The sequence below is a fragment of the Triticum urartu genome, chromosome 6 (genome assembly GCF_003073215.2).
Source record: "Triticum urartu cultivar G1812 chromosome 6, Tu2.1, whole genome shotgun sequence".
NCBI classification, from domain to species: Eukaryota; Viridiplantae; Streptophyta; class Magnoliopsida; order Poales; family Poaceae; genus Triticum; species Triticum urartu.
In genome coordinates, this window is record NC_053027.1 from 429,025,479 (window position 1) to 429,037,787 (window position 12,309).

A 12,309-nucleotide genomic window follows, 5' to 3' on the forward strand; every position below is an offset into this window, starting at 1 on the left:
GTGTCCCTACACCCCCAAACTCTGAAGAAGTTGTTTCTGAAGTGAACGTGTCTGTGCCCGACCCTCCAGCTCATCAAGTGGAGGTTGAGAATCTTGAGGCTGCCACCACCAACACAAATGAAGCCAATGACATAGTCATGGCTGAAGCAAATGTGGAGCCTGCACCAACCAATGTGCCAGAGGCCAATGAAGGCAATGATGCAACTGCAATAGATGTGCAGCCTGACGCCTCTGTTGATGCCACTGCTCCTGTTCCACCACCAAGGCCACACACTATCGAGCAAGCATTCAACTATGGCCAACTTGTCACTGTCAAATGGCCTTTTCTGACTCCTCCACCTACTACTGGTCCTCAGTTTGACTATCACATTGAGCACAGGCCTCAGGTTCAGAAGCCAATACCAAGGTTGCCCAGGTTTCTAGGCACTGCATCTGCACCCGGATCGTTCAATATCAATGGCTTCAAGGCACACAACACCTTCTTTAATAGCGCCAAGAACCCCTACACCAAGGCAAGAATATCTTCTGATCGGTTCTGGAGTTATCAGCAGCGCAGTTATTACTCATGCATTCTGTACAATCAAGGTCGCATTTTCCCACATATGTGTCTTGACACTGAAGCCATAACTGGACTACCCTATTTGGAAGAAGCTCTGGATTGCTTCAGAGAGTCAGGCTTGCTGCAGTTCGTCACTGATAAGGAGCACTGGAATGAAGAATTGATGCTCCAATTCTATGCCACTCTTCATATTCGTGGCTACAACAGGGATCCGAAGACTTGGGTCCTTGAGTGGATGACAGGCAATGTTCATCATGAAGCCAAAGCCTTTGATATCATTGAGCTTACTGGCCTGCCCACTCCAGGAGATTTGTATGAACCTGGTTGTCAGCTTCACAGTGCTGCTATGGAAAGCATCTTCCACAAGCCTGAGCCCAATATGAGTCAGATGCTTAGCATGATGAAGCCTTTGCTTCCAGATGCTGAATATCCTAAGGAGTTCTATGTTGAAGACCTTGAGTATCTGCCACGTAATATCTATCACATCATAAGGCGAACTCTCTGGCCCATCAAAGGACATTCTCCACATGCCAAGCTAGAAGGCGCAATGAAGACGTTGGTCTTTCATATTCTTCATGGCAAAAGCTTCAATGCACAAGACTTCTTTATTTGCCAGCTTGCTGCATCAGGATCTGACATTTTTGGCTTGAAGTTTTACGCTCCATGGATAATGCGGCTGATCAAACTACACTCAGCTATCACCTATCAGCCCTATGCTCGCAATCATCGGATCTTTCTGCCTGACGTCGATATGTCAGTTGAAGCCATCTATCCAGAGCCTGCCAAGGAGCCTCTTAGTCTTCAGAATGCTGAGAATCAAAGCTTCTCTCAAAACATTGAAGGAGTTCAAGCAGTCTCTCGTGTTTATCTTCTGGCTGGCACTACACGTGCACCTCACCGTGCCCTCACTGAAGCCACTGACAGCACCATTGCCCAACGGCCCAAGAAGCGATCTTGTGTTCTCAATGACCGAGAGCTTCTGGTTGCCCTTCATCAGAAACAGAATAGGCATCATGACTAGCTGAAGCGCCAAATGCAAAGCCTCTTGGTGGACGTAAACAGGATTCGCAATCTTGCCACCAAGAATGCCTTTGTTGCCCATGAAACCTGTCGGCGTACATGGAAAGGGCTGACGCTTATGTGCTCTGAGAATGATCTTCAAGAGGATGGCTTCTCTGAAAGCTTCAAGTTTGACTCGACACCTCCAAGAAGAACTGTGCTGCGACGAACTCCGTCTCTTGAAGACTCTGAGTTCTCTTCCTCCGCGGCAACTGTGAATGCCAGAGTGATCGATGACGAAGACGATGCTACTTCACTGCCCCCTACTTCTACACGCATCAACACTGCCCCGAGTTCGTCTGCACCGCCTAACAACACCGACGACCTTGCTGCTTCACCTACTCCTCATGGGAACGAGTAGATGCTCTCTGTCTTCAAACCTTTTTGGTCCTTACTGACAAAAGGGGGAGAAGCATATGAGTTTGATAGTCTTCAAGCGGGTCCATATGGGCGGTTGCTTTATATTTTGCCTAGTGTTTACAACTCTCGTTTTAATACATTTGGTTCTTTGAGTTGTAACACTTAAACTCCATGGCCGTCTGCTACTTATTTGCTATTCTGTGATGCGATGATAAATTCCGCATGTGCGATGATAAATTCCGCACTTAGATCATTTTGCAGATGTCCATTTTTCATTATGCATGTCATTATCTTCACATACTTTTCATGCATGATGAATTGTCATCATAAGTTGAAGAGGATCTCCACAAGTACAACCTGCCATGTGCATTTGCATTCCAAAAGCAAATTACTTATATGCACATCTTCAGGGGGAGCCCTTGCAACTTATGAAGACAATCCCCTATCCTTTACAATTTCACATATTATATTCCCCGTTGAAAACTTCAACTAGTTTGTCATCAATCACCAAAAAGGGGGAGATTGTAAGTGCATCTAGTGCCACCCCTAGTTGGTTTCGGAGTATTGACGACAAACCTAGTTGAGGGACTAATGTGTTTGTGAGAATTGCTGGATAACACAGGTAGAAGTCCCTCATTGATTCGGTTTTCCTACCAAAGATGACCCCTAAAAATGTAAGAAGACATTGAAGACAAAGGTGGTATGTGAAGACATTCACATTGAAGACTATGAAAAGAGAAGACATCGCATGAAGACTATGGAGCGCGGAGACTTAGTTCTTTCGTCATTCTTTTTCTTCTTTGTTGAGTCATAGGAACCACCGTACTGTTAAGTGGGGTCCAAGAGAACCAGTCAGAATGACTGAAGTGATACTTAACCAAAATCCTATGTCTTCGAGTGAAGACTATGAGAGCAAATCTTGTCCAGAGTTGGATAAGTCAGCTTTACTTGTAGCCCAAGTAAAGTTGTTGTGTGTGTTTGAAATCTAACCGTTGGAACACGTGTCAGTTCCTTAGTGACCCAGGGTCATTTCGGACAAATCAGGTCGGGTTGCCTAGTGGCTATAAATAGCCCACCCCCTACAACCATAAACGGCTGGCTGCTCAGAGTTAGAGTACGGCTTTTGTCGTTTGAGAGCAACCCACCTCGAAGCCTTTGAGAGAGAATTCCTTGCGAGGATAAAGCCCTAAACACCCAGAGCCAAAGAGTGTTAGGCATCACTTAAGTCTTCCTGTCTGTGTGATCTAAAGACTTATTACACTTGAGGACTGTGAATCCTCCAGCCAGTTAGGCGTCGCGTTCTGAGCATCCAAGAGTCATTGTGGATCGCCGGTGAACGAAGTCTGTGAAGGTTTGGAAGTCTACCTTGAAGACTTACCAGAGTGATTGGGCGAGGACTGGGTGTCCTTAGCTTAAGGGGAATAAGGTGAAGACGAGGTCTTCTGAGTTGAATCTCAGCCTCCCTAACCAGACGTACAGTTGTCACAGCAACTGGAACTGGTCCAACAAATCATTGTCTTCAACAAGTCACTGGTTTCATCCTTCCCTTCCCTTTGCTTACTGTTGGTCCTTGTGAAGTCATTGTATGATTGCATTATCTTTTGTCTTCACTGAGTGACGACTTGTTCTGATTGGCTTCACAATATCTTCCTACCTGATCTTTACTGCCTAGCTGCTATTAGTCATTATGCTTTCACTTCATTGAATACTTGACTATGGTTTGCCTAGTGTAGTCTACCTTCCGCTGTATGGTAATAGGTTTATTTCTATCGTTTGTCTTCGAAACTTCCATGTTTTGAAGACTTCCATAAAAATCGCCTATTCACCCCCCCCCTCTCTAGTCGATCACTAGCACTTTCAGCGGCCAAAGGACACAATCAATGTGAAATCCCTCCTTCGTCCCATTGGATGGATCGTTTGGCCGGTAGATCTGAAAACCTCATCAGAAAAAACCCTACCCTTGGAGAAGTCCAAGCCAAGGGTAGATCCACCATAGGAACCCATAAGAGATGGGTATTGCCTTGATCCAGAGGAGACGCCAGAGAGGATGATCGAAAGGGATCCACATATTAGTGGAGGAGGATGGAGATCGCCGGTGGTGAGGTCAGCGCTGTGGTGGGAGGTGGGAACATCATGACTTCTCCTTTTGACATCTTACTTCATCCTCCATGTGTTGTATGAGATTTTACTCTTGACGCAAGCTCATGGAAACAAACCTAACCCCGCATATAACTCTTACGTAGACCATGGGTTAGTACACAAAGCATAATGGATAGTGCTTACCATACCTCTCGGTACATCTTGTACGCTTTGTGTGTTGATCAACTAGATTCACTCTTTGACTTAGTCTTGATCAACCTTGTATCATGTCTTCTCTATGACCAATCTTTGAATAATTCCTTGAATAGCACCTTGGTCATCACATATTCTCCTTGAAACCAACAAATGGACTTCAAGAAATGTCTATGGACAAACCCTTCAAATATAGCTTAAGGTAACCATTAGTCCATAGAGATTGTCATGAATTACCAAAACCAAACATAGGGGCACCATGCTCTTTCGCTAGGCTTCTAATTATGAGGACAAGAGTATTAGCCAAGCTCTAATTAGTAAACTAGGACCAACTATAACATGAACTAGAAGACCTAGAGGTTAGAGGGGAGAGGGAGGGCTGCCACCAAGGAGGGAAACACTCCTTGGGGCGTCCAGCCAAGGGGAGGAGGAGTTGGACTCCTCCCCCACTCCTATTCAGCCTTCTTCCTTAGGGAAGGGGCGCCTCTCCCCACTTGGGCCCTTGTGGCCCAAGTTGCTTTCCACCTCTTGGCCTTTTTAGGCCCGTTGATATTAAATGAAATATAAAATTGTTCTAAATAATTTCATACCATTTTATATATAATTCAACATTCCGGAAACATTTTCCACCTATATATCATTTATCGATAATACCTGGTATTACTCGATATTCAACGGAACCCTTTCGGTGACCTCTTGATGTAACAATTCCACAAATATATTCTCATCACTCCCATCCTACTAAAACTCAGCAGATCATGATTGCCTTAAGCTTGTGACCCCGTAGGTTCGGTAACTCATAGACATGAATGAAACCCCTTTGTTCAATGACCGGCAGCGGCGCTGTGGACGTTCGTATCAGTGCCTGTGAGCACATGAATGATATTAGAGTGAACCTTAGGCTATCATGTGATGTTCCATTTCTTCGCGATACTTTACAAAACCTAGTGTGCATCGGTATCCTGCTGAGTCATCACCATGCTCACTATACCGTTGCTCCCGTTAGCGGTTTTGTTCTTCTTTCTCGTTGACATGTTTTGGCATCCCTGTGATGTAGTCACATGTGTCTGGCGAGACGATGATGGATGTTGTCACACCGAGAGGACCCTAAGAATATCTCTCCGTCGTCGTAGGAGCAAATACCACTCTCGAGCTATTTGGCCACTTGCCAAACTTTCCGATGAACCTGTAAATTGTTGTTATGATCACCGTGTTACGGGTGACGTTGGAGCAACCCCAAAGCCCACTGTACGGTAGGAAGTGACCACGATACTTTCATGGTCTAAGGAGAAATATCACACGTTAACACTTCGTGTTATTACAATTGAATGCAGACGATATTAACTCAATTCATAACAAACAAGATTGGGTCGATTCAATATGGTCGTTCTTCCAACGTCATAATCTCAATGTTGTTTTAGGACTATCATTACAATTAACGATATCCTAAACCCGCAAAATGTGATCACTAACAATAATTGAGCTAGTCTTAGAGGCGTGACTAGGAACCTTTTATTTACCGTTTATCATTCCACACGTGCATATGAGTTTTCCACTAAATCGTATATTCCAGGATCATAGCAGTTATAGCATAGAATATAAACTCTTAACTATGAATATGGAAATATAATACTTCCTCCGTCTCAAAATAAGTGTCTCAACTTTATACTAACTTTAGTACAAAGTTGTACTAGAGTCAAGACAATTATTTTGAGACAAAGGGAGTAATACAAATATTATTACCTCTAGGGCATATTTTCAACAGTTAGTCCCAAAAATAATATAATATTACATATAAAACATCCAAGATTGATACTATAATATCATGGAACAATAAAAAATTATAGGTACATTGGAGAAGTATCAGGTTTGCGGGAGTCCGGACACCCGAAACGTAGGACTCCGACACCCCGGCCCACCCAATTCCCACTCCTAGTCTCATTTCCTTCCACTCTGTTCCTTCTCTCCTTACTTTGCATCTGCACCCTCCACCTCCACCGCCGTTGTTGTTCGTCTCCGGTCGCCACAGAGGCATTGCCGGACGTCCGCAACCAGCACCGACGCGCCCGCTCACCGTTCCAATGGAGCTTTCAGCCTAGGAGCCGTTTGTACCCAGGTACACTCCGCCCCTGTCGACGACCTCCATGGCAGACACCACGCCTAGCAGGTGTTCGGTCAAATGTCATTGAGCTTATTTTCAAATGTTATGTTGTTTTTAGAGTACGAGGGATGGTGAGCTACTCGACCATGGGGGATGAGTTGCTGTGCAATGCGTGGCTGGCCGTATCCGCTGATTTCATAGTCAGGACCAGGGAGCCGTCCTTCTGGGAGCAGGTGCATGAAAAGTTTCACGCAGAAAAGCACATTGCACCCTACGACGTGTACATTATGCGACCATGCAATGTGAGGTCGTTGTTGTATCACTGGCACGCTATCCAGGTCAACGTCATCAAGTACTGCAACTTGATCAGTCAGCTCGAGGCAAGGTGGCCATTACACGCGGGCATGGAGGAGACGGTAAGTTTTGCTTCCTTTTGCTATACTTGTTGATTGATTCATTCACTCAATATTGGTCTACATATTATATGTAGCCCGCACGAGCCATCGTGTTGTACCACAGGTCAGCGGGACGTCCATTTACGTGCACACACTGCTGGATGAAGCTGAAGGGAAAGTATGTGTGGGAGGACATGATCTGTTCCTGAAAAACTTGTCGTACATCCAGGATCTAATCGAATTTGAGATCTTGTTGTACTAGACTTAATTTGCATGCTATGTGTGGATGATTTGTGTTATTTTTTATCCGGACTTTGATGAATATCGACCAGTTTGAATGAATTTCATTCCGTTAGTTAAAATGCGGTCTGAAATGTATGCGACTAGCGTTGGATGGCTTTCTCCCACATCCATGTCCGCGGACTGGTGTCCCATTGTCCACGAACGGATGCAGAAGGTTTTTTACGGGTTGCCATTGAAGATGCCCTAAACGTGTGTGCACATCCACGTGTTGTACTTTGTTTGTCTGAAAATATACAAAATGCCTTGACGCGCGAGATGATCGGTTACTCGCGAGGGGAAAGTGGAAAACGGACTCCACTCCGCTGTCACACCAGCAACGTGGGGTTCCCAGGCTTTCAAATCCCAGATTTGTTGGCTCCCGCCCTCCGGCGAAAAAGAAGGAGCCGCTCCTCAACAACAACAACAAACTAGTACAAGCAGTACAGAGGACGAGGATTTTTAAGTGGCTGGAAGCCAGCACGGGGGCAGAGGCGATCATGAAGGCGAGAATGTGGAACAGGAGGCAGGAGGGGACACCCCCCATGTGGGACGGAGATGACCCGAGATGAAATACGCCCTAGATAAATAAACTACAGGGCCAGCCAGTGCCCTTGTCCGGGTCTCTCTCTCCCTCTCTCTCAGACTTTTGTAAGTATTTCATTTTTTAAACGCAGATAAAAACAGCCCCTCCCCCATTTAAAAATCCGAGGTGGTAGTAGGGCACACCATATGATGGCGCTGGTAGGACATGCATTATGCAGTCGGTAGATGAGGGGGGTTGATAAAAAAACTCAGCAGCAGAGTTGTCTCTACTGTGAGTGACAAGCAAGCTCCACACTGACCGCACGCAGTAATGCAGCAAAGGTAAACGGAAATCAGAAGCCACATGAAACTCGATCTGAATTTCGAGTGGCAGAACGGATCAGTTTCCGCACAAACCCAAGCGAAAACAGAGAATCCAATGTCCGAGACAGGACCTAAACCTAACCTTTTTAGGTGTGTTCCGGTCTCAAGAGACCTTTTAAGATTTTGCAGGCAGATATGAGTAGATGGCTTGTGTGGACGGCAACATACGTTACGCATCGCCGGCATGGCCGGTTGGCCAAGTAAAATACGAACGCCATCATCAGGGCACCACGCCGATGAGATATACTAAGAAAAAAATCAAGGGTCTCCTCCTTCTTTTCAGTTCAAAACCAGGCCCATCTTGAAATAAACACCAACCAACCAAGGCGCCAGCACACAGCATACACACCCCATCGCGGCACATTCTCAGGAAATTACGGTAGGCGTGTGTGTGTTGTTTCGTGCTTGCCATGTCCTGTTGGCGCCAAGTCTATTGTGGAAACATAACAGAATGACCAAATTTTGCTCATCACCTTGTTTGCACTCTGTGCTTGGCACATTAGCAAATCGAGTGCCACTGTCTATTCCTAGAGATACTTCACATTCTTCTTCCTTCTCTCAGTAGCTACGCTACTTGGAAACCAAGCCTTGGCATGGAAGTTGGAACCACGCCACATGATGAGAATTAGTCAAAAGTTCAGACTAGGGAGTAGCAGACATAAACAGACTAATAAATACCGAGAGGAAGTTCAATTTGAAGATATAACCAGTAGTGATAATCCATTGTTGACATGAAATCCATATCTGTGCTGGTGCCTCTGCCGACCATATTAGGGCTCCATTGATTCAAAGAGTTTTCATAAGAATTTTGGAGGATTAGAATCCTTAGGGAAAAAAATCTATGTTGGTTGTTTGATTCATAGGATTGAATCCTTGTACTACTTCCCATAGGATTTGCAGCATCCACCCAATGCAATCAAACAGTCAAAAATCCTGTAGGATTGGATGAGCATGACATTTTAATCCTATGTTTTTCCTATTCCAACGTTTTCAGAATCCTGCGAACCAAAGAGGCCCTATTCTATAGCAAGTACAGGTCATCATATAGACAAGGTACTAATGTGAATTATCAGATGGACATCAATGGGACCCCTAGTCCCCTTACCAAATTTCAGTTCAGTTAGTTCTCTTTTTCTTTTCTCTTATAAAGATTCTGCTCTGTTGTCTCTAAACATCTAGGCAAAATACACTATGGCAAGATCTGTCCCTAAGCTTTATGTCATATTCTAGTCCTACAGAAGTTCAACCCCAAATAATACCACTAAGACTATTTAAACATTGCTAAAATAAACAGTTCAATTCAACAACATAAAGTGCACAATTAAGTTGCACCAGGAATAACCAAGGGAAGCAACATGAGCAAATATCAATACTGTACCATAGAACAGTTCCACTGGTTAAAATTATCCTCTCGGCTCACAAGCAATCCTTGAAATGACATGATAAATGCTAAATGAGCAGAGTGTGAACATCGTGGTAAGAACCTAGAGCAACATCATTACACTATTAGAGTTACCGACACAAATGTTGCTAAATCCACTAGTCCTAGCTAAATAAGTTGCGATGAAAAGCGATACGGGGTGTCCAACAACCAAGATAGTAGTTTCCTTCGCAACATTTTAATTGCAAGACAAAATGAACATTACTGGAGTTGAAGATGCCTGCGAACGGTGGCGGCGACCGACGATCAGCACCGCCAAGCTGATACTGATACAAGCTCGCCACGCTGCCAATAGAGAGTGAGCGCAACCCCGCGTTTCTCGACGTGGAACCCTCGGACCTGCACCCGCTTCAAGAGGCAGTCGGCCTGTGCCTCGGCAAGATTGCTGAGCGGCACAGGTGTGAAGCCAGCAGCAGCAAACACATTCCGCCATGAAACTGCTTTGTCGGTCTTGCGCCGCCCAAGCACCGCGTCTTCGACTCTTGGTTGGATCAGAAACTTCTCGATCTTACAGGCAGAATCGGCGTCAATTCCAGCAGCATCAAGCGAGTCAAGGAGGAACATGCAGGATTGAAAGCAATGCAGGAAGTGCTGTGAGAACGGGAGGTCAGCACGATCAGCTCCATAGTCCATGGCGACCACAATCTTAGGACCAAGCTGTTTCACCAACCGAAGGATTACAGCCAGCGGTGGTGCACGAGCAGAGCAACCAACTGGGAGGCTCACAGCTACAATTTCGTCGCCAGTAGGAGAAATGAGCTCAGCCGGACTGAAGGCATCAAGACTGACGGCATTGAACTCGAAGGGAATTCCAAGATCAGCAGCAAACTGCGTGAGGTTATCCTGAGTAAGATGAAGCTCCAGTGGATGGTGAGAAGCATCTGAAACGAAGGCCGTCAGCTTCAGCAACGGCAAAGCCACGCCGCCAGTACCACGGCGATGAGCAAGCTCCTGCAAGAAGGAAGCCCACTGCCCGCCTACACCAAGATCGAAGTCAATGACATGGATGCAGGAAGCGGCGCTGCAGGCGATTTCGTCGAGAAGCGCCTGCGTGGCCGTGAAGTTAGCGAACTGCAGCATGGGCGACAGGTCGGAGAAGGACTTGTAGGCCGCCAGCTTGAGGGCGACGTCGAGCGGTGAGGTGATGCGGGAGGCGCCGTGGTGTCCATCGGCGAGCGCGAGGAGGAGGGCCTCCCTGAGATAGGAAGCCGACCGGAGGAAGGGCTTCCCAAGGGGGGGAAGCTGGTGATTGAGCCGCGCCAATATCTCACGCGCGCCAGTGGAATTACCGGCCTCAGCTGCCTTTGCCGCCGCAGCCAGCTCGTCCAGCAGCTGCTGCTGCGCCGCCTCGGCAGCCGTCGTCTTCATCGCCCCGCGAAGCGGGGGCGGCGAAGGCTGGAGCTGGAACGGGAGTGAGCCATGTAGCAGGGGAAAGGCCGCCGCCGCCGACGTGCCCAGGTGGTTTCGGGTGAGGTAGAGGTCGTCTGGAACGGAGTGGTGGCGTTTGGGCGGTGGCTGGTGGAGTTGCGAGCGCTGGTTGTGATCGGAGAAGGAAGCGAGGGGCATGAAGAAGGCTGCGGCGGGAGGCGGCGGTTGGTGCTGTTGCTGGTACTGGTTGAAGAGGCCATGCGACTGCGGTCCGAGGAGAGGGGGCTTGGTGTCGATACCTTCGTGGAACAGAATCGGAGGCGGCGGGGGCTGGAGAGAGGCGGCCTCCGGTGAGAAGAGGCCGAAAGCCGAGGAGGCCTTGCTGCCGCCACCGCCACCCCCGCCGGTGGTGGTGTGCGACATGGCGCCGGAGGACGACAGGTCGGAGGAGGCGCCGCCGAGGTGGTGGTCGAGCGAGAAGCCGAGCGGGTCGACGGCCGAGAATCCGAAGCCGCCCGCATTGTCGACGAGCGGCTGCTGATGCATTGGAAGCGGCGGGACGGGCAGCTCCAGGTCGCCGGCGGCCCCCATGATCCAGTTCAAGAAGGTCTGGTCCTGCCCGGCCGCCGCGGCCGCCGCGGCGCTGCCGAGCATGGCGTCCCAGCCCTCCCCTCCATCCAGCGCCCCAGGAATGGGCGGCAGCTCACACCCACCACCACCTCCACCGGCGGCGTGGTCGGCCCATTTGGTGGCCTCGGCGTCGCCGGCGCTGCTCTCGGAAACCGCCGCCACGCCGGTGGAGTCAGCCGCGCCGCCGCCGAGGGACGACGACAGCGTGGACGCGGAGTTGGGCGGGCTGCTGAGCCTCCGCGAGCAGTCGAGCACCGACCGGGGCTCCACCAGCAGCTTCCCCGGCGGCCAGTAGCACAGATCCTTCCCGCCGGCGAGGCCCACTCCCCCGCTCCGCTCGGCCCCGAACAGCGCCGCCCTCATCTACCTAGCCCCGCAGCATAACAGGCAGGCCGGCGAGATCTGGGGCGGCGCGCGCGGGGGATTGATTTTCCTTTGCTGGTGCGTGCGTGCGTTTGGATGTGGCTCTCCTCTCCCTCCCTCCCTCGCTCCCTGCCTTGGCCCTGGCGTGCGAGGGAGAGTATACAACAGGGTACGGGGGAGGGAGGTGGGGGCGGGCAGAGAGAGCAGTGTGCGCCCTTGCCTGCCTGCCTGCCTTGTGCTGCCCCGCTGCTCTCCCCCCTCTCTCTCTCCTCTCTCTCTCTCTCTCCTCGCTGTGTGGTGCTGTGGCCTCGTCTCTCCCCTCTCTCTCTCTCTACTGCTATCTTCCCTGGATGCGTGCAACATAAAAAAGGTTAAAAAGTGTACCCCTCCCCCCCTCTCTCTCCCCCCATCGTTTTCAGTCTGCTTCAAGCCCTCTCCCCCTCTCTCTCTGCCTTCTTCCTTTTTTATTTTCACCCTAGGTTGTATTCCATGTTTTATCTGCTCGTATTTTGCTTGGCGACGGCAATGCATGGGCTTATTTCTTTGTGTGGAC

At 48.7% G+C, this 12,309-nt stretch overlaps 1 protein-coding gene across 1 annotated transcript; it reads right to left on the reverse strand.

Moving 5' to 3' along the window:
* Positions 1-9,310: 9,310 nt before the first annotated feature.
* Positions 9,311-12,090, reverse strand: LOC125513977 (scarecrow-like protein 6). The gene has a single exon (XM_048679214.1). The coding sequence runs from the start codon at positions 11,754-11,756 to the stop codon at positions 9,642-9,644; it is 2,115 nt and encodes a 704-aa protein (XP_048535171.1). The 5' UTR covers positions 11,757-12,090; the 3' UTR covers positions 9,311-9,641.
* Between the last annotated feature and the right edge of the window lie 219 nt (positions 12,091-12,309).

Excerpts from the sequence above, each read along its gene's own strand:
- LOC125513977 (XM_048679214.1), bottom strand. The coding sequence starts at position 11,756 with ATGAGGGCGGCGCTGTTCGGGGCCGAGCGGAGCGGGGGAGTGGGCCTC.